The 21,048-nt window shown below is 37.8% G+C and overlaps 2 protein-coding genes across 2 annotated transcripts in view; one reads left to right on the top strand and one right to left on the bottom strand.

Annotated features, from left to right (window-relative positions):
- The window catches only part of Ghr (growth hormone receptor), a 246,845-nt gene that overhangs the window by 14,844 nt on the left and 210,953 nt on the right, over positions 1 to 21,048 (bottom strand). The window contains exons 4-7 of the mRNA XM_070041112.1: positions 13,412 to 13,541; positions 11,816 to 11,866; positions 9,869 to 10,041; positions 2,610 to 2,788 (exon numbers count right to left, since the gene is read on the bottom strand). Coding sequence (XP_069897213.1) covers positions 2,610 to 2,788; positions 9,869 to 10,041; positions 11,816 to 11,866; positions 13,412 to 13,541 — 533 coding nt within the window. The remainder of the gene's footprint in view (positions 1 to 2,609; positions 2,789 to 9,868; positions 10,042 to 11,815; positions 11,867 to 13,411; positions 13,542 to 21,048) is intronic.
- On the top strand, positions 7,750 to 8,022 carry LOC138840822 (acyl-CoA-binding domain-containing protein 7-like). Its single transcript, XM_070041254.1, has one exon. The coding sequence runs from the start codon at positions 7,750 to 7,752 to the stop codon at positions 8,020 to 8,022; it is 273 nt and encodes a 90-aa protein (XP_069897355.1).

The raw sequence follows: 21,048 nt of genomic DNA, 5'->3' as shown, positions 1-21,048 counted from the left end.
AACATATTGCTGTCAAAGAGGACTCAACTAGTAATAATGTTTTCCTCCAAAACATCAAATACCCAGAGCAGGTACTCGATGTGCTTTTCATATGTGTTTTGGTAGCACGCCTTGTTCCTGTTTATAGAAAACTTGGAACACTCACTTTTCAACAGCATGGATTTTCACATAAATAAAATTCTCCAAATTTGTCTTATTAAGCCAGAAGTTGGGCCTTCAGCATCTGAAACAAATTTCTCTTTCACTCCGGTTGGCTTCTACTCACAAAGTACTTCTCTTCCCTCCATGTATACATGACATGGATTGTTTGTGTCTTTTGCTGGGGCCTCTGAACATATACAATATTTACATGCCTAAAATGCTTAAAGTAGGATTCTGAATATTAAATTTCCTTTATTTTTAATATTAAAACACTTTCTATTCCTTGATCTTGTTTTTATTTTTCTTTCCTTTTTTTTTTTTTTTTTTAGTCTTTAGAATTATGTACAGGTTTTTACTAACAACAGAACCAAAAGGAAGGCCTCAGGAAGTTCACTTATGACCCCTTTCCTCTCATATTGCCTCAAAATTTCACACGTGCAATATTAAATTTTCTCATTTGGCTCCTTCCTGATATCTACCTGAATGGGATGACCTATTCCTCATATAAACCCTCAGTGTGAATATTGTGCACTACTGATATCCTAAGTCTTTCCTGGCATATTCTCTCCCATTTGACCCTGTGAGGTAAGATAATTTTGCTATTATTTATTACATCTGACTGCTCATATTTAACTATATAAACTTTTCTACGTGACACTACAGCTGTGTGAGGGAACTTATTCTCTTTAAAATATCTCAAACTAATATTATACCACTAAAAACTAGAGGAAAAACAAATTAGTACCCAAGTTAGCAGAAATAAGGTAATGATAAACATCTAAAACAAAATAAAATGGTTACCAGAGAAATATGAAAGGCAGCCACAGAACCGAGTTTATGGAAAGACTCACAAAACTTACAAACCTTTAACTGTACTAAGAAAGACAACATTTAAAGAATGAAATTAGAAGTGAAAAAAGACATTATAACTGATAATACAGAAACATAAAGATCTTAGGATGGTGCTGCATGCAAAATTCAGGTAATCATGGGAAAATCATGAGCCAGTTAGTATATTTAGGAATGCATTATGTTGTCTTGTCATATATGACAGAGAGGATTAGAAAGCTATGTACTCAAAAGCTGAGATAGAACAAAATTAATGATGTTTGTGGCTTCATCAAACACATTCTTATCACGAACCTGGATGCACCCAGTCCAGCCCCTGCATTTATCTTTGTATGCGTACACAGTGGTAAAGAACACAGTGATTTTTAGTTAAGTTTGGCACTACTGTTTGAATGCTAATGTGACAACACTTTTTTTCCACTATTGCCTTTGAAACATTAGTGTAAATGTCAACAGAGTGAAGAAAAGGAAAGAGCATATTAGTACTCTGTGAAAATAATATTGGCTTTTGTAAACTCCCTGAAAAGGAGTTTATGGTTACATGGTTACATCTAGATAACTGTTGTCCTAGGGGCTTAGCAAAGTAGTTTTTCCTATAGCTACATGCAGAATGCAATGTTTGATTATAACTTAGGTTTAGTAAGTCTTGTTTGATTTAACATCCAACCAGGCTTTTTCATACCAAGTTACAGAGCAGATATCGAAATTAAAATGATTTAGAAAACAGAACCTCAAGCCTGGCTTTGTAACTGCTTAGAGCTGCTCAAACCTAACTTTCTGTTAATAACAAAATTGGCTTCTTTTTCAGTGGTTCACTGAGTGGACAGGGCCTGGTGTCTCTAAGTTCTGGGAATAAGCTCTGTCAGGCTGCTGGGTACAACCTCATTACTGGCCAGAAACTGCTTGGCTTGGTCAGTGTGGCTGTGGTTAAGCTGATTTAGAATTAGTTATATTGGGAGCAGCATGATAATCCTGTTTTCCTTCTTCTGTGCCATGTGGAATTTATCACAGTGCTGAGTCCCCATACACTGAGCAAGGAGGAGAGTGGCTCACAGGCCAACTTGCTCCCTACTTGCCTACACAGAACTTCCTGACTTAATTCTCTGCTGTGGTGGGCAATAAAATATATTTCTGAAACCTCTAAGGAACAAATTCTCCCTTTTTTACCACTCCTCTGGAGACAGTTTAAGAACTGATACTGGTCTACATCTTGTTAGTCACAGTAATTAAAATCTAGGGAAGATATTTATCTAGAGTCTACTGTTGACTTTGTTCAATTATGTTTAGTTATATCTTTCTTATGTTTAGTTATGTTTCCAAAAACAGCTGAGTGGTTAGAGTCCGTGGTGTGGCTTGCCAGTTAAGCTGAACACAGAGAATGACTAGAGAAGCAGTTTCCTTTTCTTCCCCTAGGCTTCCATATCTCTATCTGTATCTCTATCTGTATCTCTATCTATGCATCTGCCATCTTGTAGAATTCCAAGATACTACTTTACTGATTAGTAGGGAATCATGGGGCCTGTAGCTTTAGGTCCCAAGGAAATCCCATTATAAATGAGAGATGAATTGTTGAAGTAGGAGGAAGAAAAGTCATAGGTTAAGATGCAGTGATATCTCACCATTTTCCATTGCGTTTCATTCACTTGTTTGTATTGAAGTTCATACTCCAGAACTATCCATCCTTTCTGAACATCTGCGCTGGATGGAGGCTCCCATCTGACTTGGATATCGGCATGAATCCCAGTTAAACTGATGTTTAGTAAAGTCCAGTTGAGGCTGATGGGTGGGTCAGGTTGCACTGTGCAATATAACAGAATTAGTACCCAGAGAGACACAACTTGACATGAATGGATTCTTTTCCTTTGAAGAGCCCAAATTATACATTTTGATCATTTATGTTATTAATTTTTCCAATATTATTATAACTTTGATGAATGTTACTTTTAACTTTAGGATGATCTTTTCAACTTCTTGAAAAGCCCCTTCATAAATTCTTTTTGAGTCTAACATTTGGTTCTATAACTTTTTCTTGAAGATTTGCCATATTTTATGTTTCTTTTTTAGCTGTACTAGTGTTACTGCTTTGCCATTAGGAAATTATTTTACTGAAAGCACTGAGAGTCAGAAAGACCTCTGTATTAAAGATGGGCCTTTTGCAGCTTAAGGATTTTTTCCCTTCTAAATAGTGTATGACTTGAGGGTTGGGACCCTGTGTTACTGAGCCTATGTGCCACATTCCTTCTGCAAGTTCTTTTTGGCTTTGTCTTCCTAGCTTCTTAGATAATTTGTTTAGTCATAAACAGGAAGGATTATGCTGCTCTTCAGTTGGTGATGATTCAGTGTTTCTTTTACATAACTACCATTTGAACACTTAAAATACTGTGTTGCTCAATTTCTACTAATATACTCTATATACTTAGCTAATCTGTGCATTTTTGTTATGAAGAACCATAAAGACTGGTTTCCTAAAAGCTTATGAAGACAAGTATGGGTTCCATAGCTAGGAAATACACCTAAATTTATATTGTAAATAGTGCCAACTAAAACATTCCTCATTGCAAAGTCACCTGCAGACCTAGGGTAAGATTTTCTTTCTTTTCTACCTTACACAGATGATCACTGTTACAGTCTTGGTTCCTAGATTGGATTAGAGACACACACACACACACACACACACACACACACACACACACACACACACACACACACACACACACACACACACACACACACACATCTTGTATTGACTAAGAGTGGAAACAGACCTAAGGTGGGAGAGTATACTGCTGGTCACTATAGAGTAGGCTATATATATATATATAATAGAAAAAAATATATTTAATAGAAAAAGCCATTCTCAGGCCAACAGGCACATGAAGAAATGTTCAACATCTCTGGCTATAAAAAATGCAAATCAAAACAACATTGAGATTCCACCTAGAATAGCAATGATCAAGAAAACTAATAAAAAATGCTGGTAGGAATGTGGCCAAAAGGGAAGGCTACTACACTGTTGGTGAGAACATAAGTTGTTCAACCACTCTGGAAATCAGTATGGAGGTTCCTCAAAAGACCTTACAAAGAGCGCCCCTATGGCCCAGCAATCCCACTCCTGGGCATTTATTCATATGACCACAAACCAGCCCACACTAATGCCACCAGCACAACCATGTTCATTGTAGCATTATTTACCATAGCTGAGATATGGAATCAACCCAGATGGATGAATGGATCAAGAAAATGTGGTATATAAACCAACAAGGGTCTCATATCTAAAATATAATTAAAAATAAAAAATTAAATCCCCAACAACAAATCCTTAGAGAAACAATTGCCCAATAAATAAGTGGGCTAAAGACTTAAAGAGATACTTCTCTGGCCGGGCGCTGGTGGCTCACGCCTGTAATCCTAGCTACTCAGGAGGCTGAGATCTGAGGATCACAGTTCAAAGCCAGCTTGGGCAGGAGAGACCGTGAGACTCCTATCTCCAATAAACCACCAGAAAACCGGAAGTGGCGCTGTAGCTCAAGTGGTAGAGCGCTTGCTTTGAGCTGAAGAGCTGAGGGACAGCGCCCAGGCCCAGAGTTCAAGCCCCACGGCCGACCAAAAAAAAAAAAAAGAGATACTTCTCTGAAGAGGAAATAAAAATGGCCAATAGACACATGAAGAAATGCTCAACTTCTCTAGCCGTAAAAGAAATGCAAATCAAAACAACATTGAAATTGTACTTCACCCCAGTTAGAATGGCTATAATCAAGAAATCTAATAACAACAGGTGCTAGAGGGGAATGTGGCCCAAAGGGAACCCTACTGCATTGTTGGTGGGAGTGTAAACTTGTTCAACTACTTTGGAAAGTAGTATGGAGGTTCCTCAAAAGACTTCACATAGAGCTCCCCTATGACCCACCAATCCCACTTTTGGGCATTTACCCAAATGATCACAAACAAGGCCATACTAAAGCTTCTAGCAAAACTATGTCTATCGCAGTATTATTCATCATAGCTAAGATATGGAACCAACCCAGATGCCTCTCAGTAGATGAATGGATCAAGAGGGAAAGGAAATAACAAAGTGCCAAAATAAGGATATAGGATGACCCACTGTTGTGAGATATACAAGACACTATATTGAAAACAAACTTTACAACTTTGTGTGTGTGTGTGTGTGTGTCGGAAGGGAGGAGATGGGGAGAAAAGGGATGGTAGTGGAAAAACAAAGGAGGGGGTAACAATGCTTGATATGAAATGGACACATAACTTTGCTCAAATAACTGTAACCCCTTTGTACAGTATCTTTAAAATAAAAATATATATTTAAAATTAAAAAATGTGGTATATATAAAGAATGGAATTCTATGCCTCCATTAGAAAGTATGACACCATCCCATTTGTTAGGAGTTGAAAAGACTTGGAAAAAATTATATTAAGTGAAGTAAGCCAGTCCCAAAGAAACATAGGTCCCATGGTTTCCCTTATCTGCAATAAGTAGTATATGCCTAGGACAAGCAGAAAAGGTCAAAAGCTATGTACATATGACCAGATAAGATGATGCTAAGCGAAATGAACCCCAAGATAGATACACAAATGGTTCTATCTTTCTTGCTGTTGTTTTTAATGTACTTATAATGTACCATGTGATTTTTTGTTTCTTTTGTTTCCCCCATGGTATAACCCCTGCTTTTACTGTATTTGCTTCTGATGCCCTGAATCTTGTATATACATTTTTCTAATTTGGGGAAGGGAAGGGAAATAACAAAATGCTGAAATAAGGATGTAGGTTGACTCATTGTAACAATGAAATGTACAAGACACTATGTTGAAAATGAACTTTACAACTTTGAGGGGGGGAGGGAGGAATTGGGAAGGTGGGGAGGGAAGGGATGGTAGGGGAAAACCAAAGGAGGAGGTAACAATGCTGGATAGAAAAAGCACTCATTACCTTACTCATGTAACTCTAACCCATCTGTACAGTATTTTCACAATAAAAATATATGCAAAAAAGAAACAATTGTAACTATAACCCCCTGTACAGTATTTTCACAATAAAAACTTACAAAAAAGAAACAAAGAAGCAACTGTTAATATAGCAAAAACCTCATTGGTCTTCCACTCAAACACTTGCTTCTCTGTTATCTTCCTAATCTTTATCAGTGGTGACTGTGTCCCTCTTGTGGCTTGAAATAAAAGCATTGAACTCTTCTTCAACACATCCTTTACTCAAACCACTGTACATTCTGTCAGCTGTCCTCTGAAGAGGGGCCAGATTCCCACCACGTCTTCCCACCTTCATCTCTAGATTTTGATTTCAGTCATGACCACATTTCTTTCCTGCTGCTGCATTATCCATTGTCTATTTTTCATGTCATCTTCAGTACAATAGACAAAGTGAGCTTTTCATTCATGTTACAACTCTCTGAAGTTTGCTGTCTCACGTCAACTGAAAGCCAATGTGATAAGAGATGGGTAACTACTGGTTTCTACCATCAGGTCTCCTTTTACTTTCATCCTTGCTCAGTCTGGGCCCTCTGCACTGCCCCCTAGTGCTCCTTGAGTGATGAAAGGCATGCACCCACCTCAGATCGTTAGCTTGGTTGAGTTCTTTCTAAAATGTCCTCCTTCAGAATCACACATGATTGTGCTCCCACTTCTTTCTTTACTCAAATGTCCTTGTCTCAGTGACACCAAACCTGACAAACCTATTTAAAACCACAACTTCTCCAACATCCTGATTCATTTTTCCTACTGGTTTTCCATGGCCTTGTCTTTTTCCTCCCTCATTAGGATTAAATTCCACCAGAGTGGATGTTTTCTGTTCTAGCACGTAAAATTCTGCCTGGCCGAAGGAAAGGACACAATAACGATTTCCTGAGTAAACTGAAAAAAAAAGGAAAAATCTCTAACAATTATATTATTCTAAATCAGAAGAGCAGTCCTGTGAGGTAGCAGAATAAATATATACTAGACAACCATGAATTCAAGTGATTGACATCTTTTTCAAGATATTACAGGGTTACCTCTGCTCTTTGCTCCATTTCATTCTCCATCCTTCTCTGTTTTTGTGCTATTACTGCAATAGTATTGCAATTGCCTGTCACCATTCTTTTTTTTTTAACCTTGATTAAGACTCTTTTACCTTTCATCTGTCTTAATTCAACCTATGGTATGTACATGGTATAGACAATAGAATTTAAAAAAAATTGAAAATCCTATCTCAACAAGGAGATTTAGAAAATTAAAGAAGCTAAAAGCATGTGAAATACTTTTCTTGGTGGGTGATGCTTAAAACGAACCAAAATAATGAAAACCGTATGATTGTGTTACTATATTTGTAAAGTACACTAACATAACTGTATTTAACTTTTGTTCTGCAATGAAGATTTATGAAAAAAAAAAGAGTTGCTGGAAGGCCTGATCACTGTGATATCTGCTACGTATCACTCATGCTTTAAGAATCAAGTCATTGCAACAATGAGAAGTACAAGCTGTCATGTTGAAAACGAACTTTACAACTTTGGTGGGGGGGGAGAATTGGGTGGGGGGGCGGGGGGGAGGCTGAGAAGGGATGAGGAGGGTAAACAAAACAATGCTTGATAAGAAATGTACTCACTATCTTGCCCATGTAATTGTAACCTCTCTGTACAGTATTTTCACACACACACACACACACACACACACACACACACACACACACTATATATATATATATATATATATATAGAATCAAGTCAAAGAGTGTGGTGGCTGCCCGCATCCATCACCATGTCTCTGCAGGCTGACTTTGACAGAGCCACGGAGGACGTGAGGAAACTGAAAACAAGACCAGAGGATGAAGAACTGAAGGAACTCTATGGGCTTTACAAACAAGCTATCATTGGAGACATTAATATTGTGTGTCCAGTCATGCTAGACTTGAAGGGCAAAGCCAAATGGGAAGCCTGGAGCCTTCAAAAAGGGCTATCCAAGGAAGATGCCATGACTGCCTATGTTTCTAAAGGGAAAGAGCTGATAGAAAAATACGGAATTCAGAGTTGAGCATAGGATAAATGTTCACAGTGGTGTCAGAACCTGGTGTTTAGGGGGAAATGGGTGGTGAACTCTGTAAATTGGGTGTATCTTTGCTCTTTGTATAAACTATAATGCTTAGGATTATCTGGAAGCTACAGATAGTTAACTGAACTCAACTACTTAAGCCAGGTGACTTTAAAAGTTCTTTTAAGGAGAATTGTTATTCTGGACATATGTATATAAAAACTTGAACAAAGATGAAAAAAAAAAAGAATCAAGTCAATTGCCACCATCTCTGTGCAGGCCTTCATCACTCAAGCAAGTCAATGAATAATTCATGCCTTTGGCCACCACATTGGTCACTATGTATTCTACACACCTCAAATCTAGTAATTGTGGCTAAACTGTACTATATCTTACTCATCCTGCAGCTACCCCAGGTGGAGGCTCTCAGTGAGAGTCAACCAAATCAATTTGCAGGGCTGAATGTTGGCTAGAACATAGTTTTTAACCCAATATTCTTGCAACTACGCCATTCTGCAACACTATATAGCACTGGCCTAGAAGCTACATCCACTGATAGTCCTTCAAACTATGAAGTAGGGTAATCTTTCCTGCTTATTACGGTTCTCTCAGTGTCTCCCTCAAAACCAGGATGTCAAACGTTGCTCATTTCTGTCTGCAGCATCCATCTACATGCTCTTACTCATGTCCATTTTGTCTAGGAAACTTCACATAAGAGCAACATATCTGCAAGAAGGAAAAAGGAATTCTTGTAAGCAGCAAATGAGCTTTTGTGGATAAATGTTGAGGCACCAAGATCACCTATTTAGTTTTTCTTTGATTCTTTCCATTTTGCTGTTTATATTAGTTTACTACAAACATGGATATTCCATTTATAGTTGTTTGTTTTCTTTTATTTCCCCCTCCTGTCCATATGATGGGCAAAAGAGCATCTGTTTGGATCTTTTCCTTAGTTTACTGAGCTGGTTATCCAATGCAATCTTATAAACATGTCTTGAAACTGATTGTGGCTGTTTTGTAAACATAAAATTTCATCTTATTATACTGTGTGATAAAGACTGGGCTTTGATGTTGGTCTTTTGCCAACACTTTTTAGTAGATGTGCATATGATAGCTACTTCACATGTTTAAGGAAAGACTGGAGTTTAAGAATACATTGAGTTTGCCTCTTGTACTGACAAGCAACATTTAATCCAGCTTTGAAGCCATAAAAGACTTCCTTTCTTTTCTTGACAAGATTCTTTTCTTCACACTGTTTATTATCAGGCTTCTTTTATGTGAGAGTCAATTTAACTTCCTTTGGCCTTTTCTTATTGTCCACCAGTTGACTTGCCTCCTGTGAGATACTCTTTAATTTTCTTAATTAAATTTTATTTTGGTGTAAAGATGTTAGAAAGGTTACAGTTACATAAGTAAGTTAGTGAGGACATTTCTTGTGGAACATTGTTATTCACTCCTTCATTTTTCTCTCACTCTCTTCCCTACCCCATTCTTCCTCCTCCGAAGTTGTAAAGTTCATTTCCAATGTAGTGTCTTGTGAGTATCATTGTGGCACTGGGCCACCCTTTGTCACCGTTTCATCATTTTGTTATTCTCCTTCTCTTCCCCAAGTCAGATAATGTATATACAAGATGCAGAGTACCGGAATCAAAAACAGTGACTACCAGGGATAAACCAAAGGGACAAATAAAATAAAATAAAAAGAAAGAACTTGGTTCAGTTCACTGATGACAATGTACTTAAAGAACACTACTCCTAAGCCTTCCCACTTGATTATGGTTGGAAATTGCAGGCTTTCCCAGTGATTTGTCTGAAGCTATGTCAAAGGAAACACAAACCTGTGATTTACCTATTTCCTCAACAGAGAAACACTTTTGCTCCACTGTACCACCATTGTTAGTTAGCTTGATGCAGTAGGGGACCCAGATGGAGGTATAGGATGAGTTAAAGTAACAGCTGTTTTCTCCAGCAGAGACATAATCAGGGCATTCTTTCCATTCTTCGGTCCAGTCTTGAGTGCTTCTGTAATGGAGAGTAAAAATAGGATCAATCATATCTAAGACCATAGAATGAGGTGCATGACTCTGAAACACAAATAGTCTCTGGCCCAAATATTTTACATTTTAGTAATCCCACTGTGAAGAAGTATCATATGTGCAGACAATATACTAGTGTCTAACAACTGATAGGAGGACACTTGGTATATCTGCCCATAATGAAAGTATAGTTTATTGACTGCTTTTGCTCTGCCAAGTCCTTAATGAAGTGATTCCATAGGTACTTTAATTTCTCATCCTATAGATGATGGTTCTGGGACTTAGGAAGATTTAAAGAATGTTTCTTTATTTCAACAGAACAGAGAATCAATCCCAAAACTGTAAAGATTAGAAGAGAACAGTGAACATTTAAAGCTGTGTTTTTTCTGCAATGTGTAGTAGAAGACCCTGAATAAGAATGTTTAGGGGTGTGTCACATCTTGCACTAGCACTATGCAGTTATAAGATAAATAAAATTTGGTTGCTAAAATCAGGCTGGAAGATGAGTCAAACTATCATCTGCAGTATTTTGTTTCTTGTATTTCTCCCCTTGATATTCAGTGGACATATATCTCTATCTCTATCTATCTATCTATCTATCTATCTATCTATCTATCTATCTATCTATTTATACTCTTTTCATGGAAGGTTGTGTGTTTGTAGCAATGTTAAAAGATGGGTAAATGTTTAATACACGGCAATAAGAAAAGGACAGGAGAGATCAGATTAGTCAAAGGTGTCAAGACAAGGAAATGGGGTCATAGGAGAAGGAGGAGAACAAGAGAAAATGGAATGAGAGGAAAGTATTTTATTGAAATATAATTATGATATTCCCCCCAAAGACTCAGGTTTTGAAAGTTTGGCCTTAGCTATTAGATCCAATCATTGTAAAATCTTTTGATCATGAGGACTGTAATCTAATCAATGGATCAATCAACTGATGGAGTCATAATTTGCTGCCATTGTTTGGATGTGGTAGAAATTAGAATGCAGGGTTTTAGTAAAGGAAGTAGGTATATGGAATGGTATATTTTGTGCCTAGCCCCTTCTTTCTGTCTCTTGGCTTTCTGATGACTAGGAATTCATCTCTCATGGGGAAAGTAAATGGATAAGAGAAAGGATCATGTGTGTGGTATATGTATGTGTATGTGTGTATAGAGAAATAGAAAAAAGATTTAAGAGATTAGGAAAGATTGGTGAGTCATTGAATTTTTGTCAGATATTAACTTCTAACTAAGAGTGAATTAAACAGACAGTTTAATAGGATTGTCCATGAAATAAGCCTTTCACGTAATAGTAGAGGAGATATCAAATGTACTTAGCATAATTGATAGTATGAAAGTTAGAAGCCTCAAAGTATTAAGAGCTCCAAAGATTTAGGATAGAGTTTAGCAGTTTTGGATTTGTAGTAAGGAGGCTAGTTCTGTTAAGTTTCACTGTTTCTCAACTTTGGCAATGTTGGCAGTCTGGTTCTCATGAGACTTGTGTGAAAAACTCTGTTTAGGTTATCCCAAATCCATTAACTCCACAGAACAAACCACTTAAATCACTTCATCTTAAGCTTGATAGATCAAGAACAGCTAGTTCAAAACAGAACTTCCAATTTCTACATTAATCAAAGTTGAATAAATATTTAAAACTTATTTTTTAAACGATTAAACCTGGACCAAAAGCCAAGCCGACTCATAAAACAGTCACCTGCCTTGACTCAGTTGAATTTCTACACAGATGACCAAAATCAATTTATAGAAGTTACTTACTTCCTCGTAGTCTGAATCTCTGAAGTCAACTGCTTTAGGTTTGCGCCCAGACTGTGTTGTGAAAGGAACAATGGACACAAAGGAGACTATCAGTAAAAATCAGAATAGGTCTAAGAAATGTTTTCCACCTATAAAAGTAACCTATTGGAGAAGAGATCATAAAAAAATAAAACATTTATGCTTTAAGGGAAGCTGTTTCCATTGTATACTTTTCTTGCCTTAAAGGGATACAGGTTGACCCATGCAACAATGAGATGTACAAGATGCTATGTTGAAAAACGAACTTTACAATTTTGGCTGGGGGGGGGGCGCGGGAGGATTGTAGTTGAGGAGATGGGAGGGAAGGGATGGTAGGGGAAAAACAAAGGAGGAGGCAACAATGCTTGATAAGAAATGTACTCATTACCTTGCTCATGTAACTGTAACCCCTCTGTACAGTATTATCGCAATAAAAACTTATAAAATAAAAAAATGAAACCCTTGTGGTGAAGGAAGTAACCATGCCATTCTCCCTTCTATTTTTTCTACCAGTCTTGCAAGAAAATGATATTTCTTTTAAAAAGCCAAGGTAACTTGTGTGCAAGGCTATGGTGCAAAATATGACAGAGGCAGAGATATCAAGTGTTCACATGCATATCTCATTTGAAACAAGGCATTTACGTGGGAGAAGCCAAGAGCAGAGTAGCTCTTCCATGCTTCCCAGAGCCTCCTTGACCCAGTTCTACAATTTGTACTCATGCTGAGTCCCCTCCAAGTTCAGAGACCAAATTTAGGACAAATAAGTGTTTGTGATAAATCTCTTGATTTATCTTTTTGCTTACATCCAAATTAAGTGAAAATTAGGACAGACAAAAGCTACTTTCATGGAATCAGGTAACTTGTGGCTTGGGTGGGGTTGAGAGATAGAAAAAGTTGGAAAGGATGACATTGAACAAAACACACAGCATCCATAAACTCGTGTTGAATTGAGGCTCCTTTGGACAACTAGTTAAAGAGGCTAAAAAATAAAATAAAAACACAGCTACTTTCTTAAGGTGAGTCTAGCTCACAAGGTTACTCTGTCTTGTCTCTAATCTGTTTAGTTAATGATGCCACCATACATAAAGTTGTATTTGTTTTGGTGAAGCTGGCTCTCTGAGTTGTTGAAGAGCACGAAAATTAAACCTACTTAAGTCCCTCTCTATTTATAAATAGCTATGAGTTTGGACATCATTATATACCAAGAATAAGAATAGGAGCTACTACTTACTGGGTACTTACTACATGTTCTCACAGCCTTTTCCTTGAGCATGCACATATTCTCTCTCTCATTCATTTGGTCTACTCTAACACACCACTTGTGAGTCCCCCCCAAATGTCCCCCTCTACATACACTCATGCCCAACACACAAGCACACACTCATGCTTACCCACACACAAACCCCCACTTGGAGGGACTCCTTCTCTCAAGCACACGAACATACTCAGGACTGACACTCTTCATTTTTTTTAGGTATTTAAAATAAGTTATTTCCATTCTTAAACTGTGTGAGACTCAATACTCTTTCATCGACAAATTCGTAGAGGAGGAGAGGAGAAAGGCAGGAAAGGTTGCACCTTCTAATATAGAACAGCTGTATGGATCCTGGGGTCTCTAAACCATGCTGAATCTTGTCCGTCCAGTGGCATGAAAAAGTCTCTAGTTCAGGTGAACGGCACTTGGTGAACTCTGGCTTCCCAGAAGAATCTGTAGAATAAAAAGAAAAGGCAGGAGTGAAATCAGGTGTGTCCACAGTGAGACCAAAGAAGGTGATATTCTTAGGGGAAGAATGCCAATGTGCAACAGCTGTGTGCATCTGATCAGATAAAATAAGTTTTCAAAGTGAATTCCAGCAATGGAAACAAGAGTTGTGTTTTTTTCCTTGTTGCTGTTTTTTATGTTTGTTTTTCTATTTTAATATTTAAATGAGGTTAATTTTCACAATTCATCAAACAAGCAAAATTAAATTAAATTTGGAGCCAATTGCTGTTTTTGTTTTCTTTTCCTTTTCTCTTGTTTGTTCATTTATCTGTCTTTGATAGGATAAAGAGGGGCACAGAAATGGAGGGACAAATGATGAACAAATGCAGCAGTGGTACTCACTGGGCACTACGTTGAACGTGAACTATACAACTTGTGGGTGTGGGTGGGAGGGAAAATCTGGGAGAGAGAGGGAAGAGTGACATTGTGCAAAAAATATACTCTTTATCTGACTTATATAACTGAAACCACTCTGTATATCACTTCTATAATAGCAATACAAAAGCATGGAAAAAAAGAGGAAATCAGGTGTGACATTCATGGTCCCCAGGAAACCCATGTTCCAAGACCTACTGGGATCAAGCCAGCCTGTTCCTCATCTAAGAAGTGATACAAATGTCTTCTGGCAAAGCTGAATGCCTGGACCATTGGCTCAAGGTTTATGCTTGTTAATGTCAGCATTTGACTAGAGAAAAACTGTCTGACCTTTATTGCAAGCATTATTCCTTAGGTCTGCTTAAGGCACAGATCAGTATTTGGGTATAGGTTTTTCATTTGGAAAATGATCCCAGGATCTAGAAAGGAGAGAATGGTCAGAGTGGGAAGAGAGTGGGGAGGACAGCTAATCACATGTGTGTGGTACTGAACTGCTTACCAGAGGAACTGATTGGGATCTCCCCCACCACCTCAAATCTCTGTACAATGGGTTTCTCCACTGTTGGGCAGGACTGGAGGCATGGGCATGTATCCACAATCCAGCACCCCCTGTTGAAGACTGCATTAGAGATGTTAATTCCTGTGCACTTCTAGGCCATACCTGCTCATGGCCTGGTGTCTTTGCCCAGGCAGGAATTTAAGCGTGCCCAGGATAAAGGGTACTATTGTCTACCCATCACATCTGCTACAGTGATGTTTTCCTTCATGTAGAGTTTTAATTAAAAAATCACTTATGTTTGTGTTCTTTTAAAAGAATCTTTAACAACATACAGCCAAGGCCTGGGGATGTGGCTTAGTGGTAGAGTCATTACCTTGCATGCATGAAGCCCTGGGCTTGATTCCTCAGTACTACATACACAGAAAAAGCTATATATATATATATAGCCAAATAAAGTCATTAAGTAGAAACTTCTAAACAACTTATGTATATATGCATGTCATTTCTAATTTGGGAAGGGAAAAGTCCCTCCTAATGTCAGGATGTTAGACCAAGTCCCTCTGCATTGATGTAGCTAGCAGCTACAGATATGCAACAGACAAGGCTGGAGCAGTCGATGTTCTATGTTCTGATATCAGTGGCTATTTTCAAGATAGTTAGGTTTCTTTCTTTTCCCTCTTCTTTCTTTTAATTTTCTCTGCTCTTTATAGAATTAAGTACCACTCCAATTGGAAACTTAAGGTATTTGTTCTTGGACCTAAAAGTCATTTGGGGGCTTTAAAGAGACAAACCATTTTTATAAGTACTTTAAGAGATAACTTAAACATAAATCATTTACAAACACACACATGAAAATAAAATCTGGATTCCTAATTCCAGATGCATACTTGGTATTCTGAACCCCAAAATACTTTTTTTTGGGTTGTCAAAAAACTCATAAGGGTCAGGGATATTATGAGTCTTTAACATAAGCCTATTTTTAGCCATTCATTGAACAAACACTTATTAAGTAATAATCTTATAGTATGCTGTTTTAGGGCTAGAGCAATGAACAAAACTGATGAGGACTTGGAGCTTGGGAAGTTTCCATTTTAGTGGAATTGAGGGAGGAGAAATCGTCTGTAGACAAATAACCAGGGTAAGAAGGGATGCCAGGGCTGTGCAGTCCATGCATATACAAATTAATACAGTGAAGGGGACATATGTATTATTCAAGCAAATCTGTTGTCTTAAATAGCCTGGTCAGAAACAAGAATCTTGCTGAGCTTCAGACAAAGCCTTAGAAGGATATACTGGAGGCAGGATTTGTTTTTGAATTTTAGCATTTTTATTTGTAAATTTCCCTTTTCTCCTTTGAATTTTCTGTTTTCATCAGGTAGTGTTTTCCTCGTTTGTCTTGGTTTTTCTTTTTGGATCTCAGACTTCTCCCAAATATCTGGTAATTCTTTCCTTTCTTTTTCTATGTGAATGAAGAAGCAGTTAGGCTGACTGGAAGGCCAGGACATACAGGCAGAGAGTGTCATCCAAGGTGTGCAGTTCTAAGATAGTACTATCTCATGGCTGCTCTCATACTGCTTCTCCATTGCTCTGTAGAACAAATGCTCAGTTTGGTTACAGAGGGGATTCTTATATGGAGGTTCTTCTGTGTTCAGCAGAGTCAAAGAGCCTGAGCTTCCTTCAGGCCTGTTTTTAGCCTCAATCCCCCCTCCTTCCTTAGAGGCAGGATTTTTTATTCTTAATAATATTCTATGGTCAAAGATATTCTCCTTTTCCTGAATAATCTGAGAAATTTACAAAAGTTCTGGGGCATTGATAGGATCTGCCTTGGTTACAAAGGCAAATGGTCAGCCATTTCTATGTGGTCAGTGTTTAATAACCATTCTTAGAGCAAAACATGACTTAAGCCTGTGAGATGTTACAAATAAATAGAGTGATAACACCATATATTTTGTGTGTTAACCCCTCCCCCCCTTTTAATACTACAAAGTACCTGAAAAACTTCCTTTTCACTTCTAGCTAAAATTGAAAACACCGTTTTAATTCCTTCTAGAAAATGAATAGTAAGACATGCTGAAGCCACAACTACAGTAATACCTGTGGCTTTGCGGGGGAATGTTTCACATCTTAACTTCATTTCTACAGAGCGAAGAAGAAATGCACTCCATTAGAATTCATGCTCTAATCCTAGGTCTGGATCAAGCCTTAGTTTTCTCAATAGGGAGATGGGAACAGATGACACACATGATTATAAACTGTTACAACTAAATGACATAGATAACTGGTAGCAGTAATGCACAGAACTCATACATAATTTGAACATTTGAATTGAACTACGGAATTGAACTACTGGATAACTTCAAGTATAAACACTAACTAGGTTCCCAAACTTCTCCTGTGATATTCTTGTCACATGATGACAACAATGATAAGCCAATCCCAAACTTGAAACAGAGAGGAAAGAAAAGCTTTGCTAGCTCAAAAAGAAAAAAAAAATAATTTGAAAGTCATTTTGCTTAAGCTTAGTATTCATTCTTAGCATTTATGTTTCCTGTTTCCTTTCAATTCCACATGTGTAGAAAACTCACATTACTTCCTCTCACTCTAAATAAATAGGAAATTCATGGTTGTAGTGTTAAAGTGATGGAAATTGTACCTGAATGTAGAACTCTGATAGAAACATAGTGTAAAGACGTGGTTTTTGTTTTGTTTTGTTTTTGGGTTTTTCTCTCCTTTCTCTACTTTTACCTACTTTTCTCCTTTCTTTTTCTCACCTTACACCATTCTTCTCTGTTTTCCTTTCTCTTTCTTTTATGGCCAGGTAGGTGGTGTCAAATGCTCTAGCTGACCCCCACCCGCTATGGCCCTGATGACCCCTGACTTGTTTACAGCTTTATATATTTCCTCTCCTTTGAATTACATAGCTTCTAGTCAACAGACTATGGTAGCAGGGAGGGAATGTTATCCCATTGATTAGGTTACAAATGAATGAGACTTCCTTCTTGTTAGTAGACCCACCCTTTTACTGAATCCTGTGAAACTAGCAGCTGCCATAGTGAGAATCTGGTGAGAAAGGCTGGTCTCTGGCCAGCATCCAGCAAGAAGCTGAGGCTTCCATCTAACAACACTGAGCAATTGGTTTCTGCCAACAGCCACGTGAGTGACCAGCAAATCAGTCCTCCCTGTCCTGAGGGCAGATGAGACCACAGCTGTGGCTGACACTTGCGGTCTATGAGTGTAGGAGGGGATTCAGTTGATGAGTAAACTGGATAAAAGTAGAGAATATTATTAACTGTATTAAATATTGGAATGCCATTGATCAAAAACAAATGAATCTAATAGATTAGAACTGGACAACAGTGTTCAAGAATGACACATGCCACTTTTCTCAGCAAATGGAATGTATACAGAGAGTGTGAGAAAGTGAGTGAGAAGCACAGGGCAGTAGCAACTGCTTGTTTCACTTAGCACTACTATGGTTAGAAATATTCCTAAAGTCCAGCTCTTAGTGTTTTCTTGAGGTTTGTCATGTCTGGGACACACTGATATAATCTTAAAAGGAACACCTTATACCTGTGCCTGAAAACTTTATTAGAATCTTGGTTACCTCATCAAGATGATGTAGACAGGGTATGAATATTGTCATCTTAGAAGAGAACAGTACTGCTTCATAGTGAATACTTAGTGAATATTTTAAATGTAATATATATATATATATATATATATATAGAGAGAGAGAGAGAGAGAGAGAGAGAGAGAGTGAGAGAGCTAGGGAGAAGGTAATTTGAATGATAATTCTGTACAAATGCCCACAAGACTACAAATAAGGCGTTATATTATTATTATGCAATTTGTTCAGAAGCCTGAGATGACTTTCTCTAAATGAAAGGCATATGAGTTAATAAAGTTTGATGTTCCTGCAATGACAGAGAGACAGTGTCAGGTGGAGCAGATTGTGGGTTGAAATGTGTCATCTTGGTATGATCATGACTAACCTGGGATCAGATCCCTTAGTTTGGTTGAAGTTAACTTCTTCCTCTACTGCCCAGTGTCTCTTCCCTTAGACAAAGATGTTTGTTCAGATACCAGAAGAAGGACATCACTAGTTGTTATCTATTGACAATGAATTTGAGTTTTTACTCTCTATCCACTGAGATGCTTTTCTATTCTCTACTCACAACACGGCAGAAACAAAAAACCAACTAGAATCACACAGAAGTCCCCAAAGTTGGCTGGGGATTTGAGGAGAGGGGCGAAGGAGAAAGAGGAGCAAGTCAAGTGGAAGGAAAAGGTGAAAGAGAAAGCACACTTTGAGGGAAGGACGGCTTTCAGAGAGCTCAGGTTGTGGAGCAGAAGGCATGCAGTATCCATCTTGAGTCTTGAAAACCAACTGTTACCAACAGGCCCAGACACTAATCATTACTCCTGAGCAGAGAATAGGGTGTTTAGCTAACACGTATGGGGTGGGAACTTGAACAGAAAACCTTGCCATTTGAACAAAGTATAACAAAGTATAGGTTGAAAATTTTCTTTTGAGTTAGGGTGGCTACTGCAAGAAAATAAAGCAAAACATGACTAAGAAAATCCACTGAATCAAACTGATATAAAGACATATTAAAAAAGCATAGAATATTATTCATGATTGAAATGATTTATAGTGTTCTATAATGGAAATGATGAAAGGAATTATAAGACCTACTAGAGAATGTGTTTATATATACATAAAAAATGAGAGGGGAAATAATGTAATGAATAAAAAAGCACAATGGACCAAACAGCTTTTGGCCAATGATGTTGGATTTGGATTTGGCTAAGAAATTTGCATATTCAGCCAATCAAGGACAGTTTTAGAAGGAAAGACCAGTCAACCGCATTTTCAGTATCTCTACTTCCAGAGAAAGAATGGTTGTTATTGACCATAAGCCAAAATGAAGAAATACTTATTGTCAACTGAAATAGCTTTCATATGTTCTGAGAATTGCATAAGCACATGAGTGAAAGCCAAGTATGGTGAAACTGTAATGTTCTTTCCACAAGTAATAAACAAGGCATGGTGGTTCAAGCAATCAGTTCATTTCCTCCACTATGTTGCAGACTTTAGGGTAAAACCTTTGAATGATTGACCAGTATCACTATAGCAGTGATTTAAAAGTCTTCTTATTTCACTTTTTGAATTTGGATTGGGCAATATTACAGAATAGGATGGGCATGATCCTAAATGTTTCTTTTCTTTTTTTTTTTTTTGGTCTGGTTGTGGGGCCTGAACTGTGGGCCTGGGCGCTGTCCCTCAGCTCTTCAGCTCAAGGCTAGCGCTCTACCACTTGAGCCACAGCGCCACTTCTGGCTTTTTTTTTTTTTCTACTTATGTGGTGCTGAGGAATTGAAATCAGGGCCTCATGTATGCAAGGCAAGCGCTCTACCACTGAGCCACCTTCCCAGCCCCGATCCTAAATGTTTCGATGAGCAAGTCTATGAAGATGTGATTCTGTGATGACAGAAGGAAGTTATTGCTTCTAAAGGAATCTCCTTCCTTCCCTCCCTCCCACCTTCTCTCCCTCTCCCTTTTTTCTTCTTCCCATTTAGTATATGTAAATTTTTAACTGATGTTACTTCCAATCTTATCAACTGATTTACTGATGGCCATCACTTATAGTGTTGTAAGCACTGTACATGAAGATAATCTTGTTAGCTTCATTGGTCTGTGCTTCTTACAAAGTAAAGTGAGACTATTTCCTTTGCTGGCAGGATTATGAGAAGATCAATAAAAACCATTTTTCATATAACTGAAACTTGCTTTTGAAATTCTTTTTTCCCTAAGATGTATTTAAGAAGCATTAACAATGTCGGTCAAATATTAGTTGACCTCCTTATAACTTTGCATGGAGATCAGTAATTATCACAGTGATTTAGGGTGTAACTATATTTAGGGCTGCTGGGGAACCCAGCCTACACTAAGTTGCTTCGCGGCTTTGCTGATAATATTTAGACTTTTGTTGCAGTGTTCTGTATATCATACAAAACTCCTTTCCTAGAATCATATAATTTATTAGAAACAATAACAATTCTTTATCTTGACAGCTGCCTTGATAGTTAGTAGAAACAAACAGGATATAACTTTTGATGATGGGCAGAGGCTGAGAACATTTGGTTCCATACTCCTGGGATTCAATTCCACCACCATCCTTTATAATCTGTGTAATCTAGGACAAATTACTTATCCTCTTCCATTTCCTCATCTGCTTGAAGAGGAGTAGTAATAGATTATCATGGGATTAATTTAAAGATTAAATGAGCTAATAGGTGCAGAGTTCTTAGAATGATTACTAATATAGAATATTATTTCTATCCTCACAGTAGGTTGTGATCACCAACCTCTGATGTGTTAACTGGTAATTCAGGAAGAGCAAATGATGAACACCACTAAATCTGAAATTTATTTCTGTGATTTCAACTCTAGCATTACTAGCTGAAAATGTAATTGTAAGTCACTGGTACCAGCTGCAGCATTGGAAGTATACATCCTGGTGTTGGGTCAGCTTCTTCCTGCATGAGGTGACTTCCGGTTCCACTCTCCACGGTCAT

Source organism: Dipodomys merriami, unplaced genomic scaffold, assembly GCF_024711535.1.
Source record: "Dipodomys merriami isolate MVZ:Mamm:240054 unplaced genomic scaffold, mDipMer1.0.p SCAF_30, whole genome shotgun sequence".
In the NCBI taxonomy this organism is placed as follows: Eukaryota; Metazoa; Chordata; class Mammalia; order Rodentia; family Heteromyidae; genus Dipodomys; species Dipodomys merriami.
The sequence above is the reverse complement of the archived record's forward strand: the minus strand, read 5'-3'. Positions and strand labels throughout refer to the sequence as shown.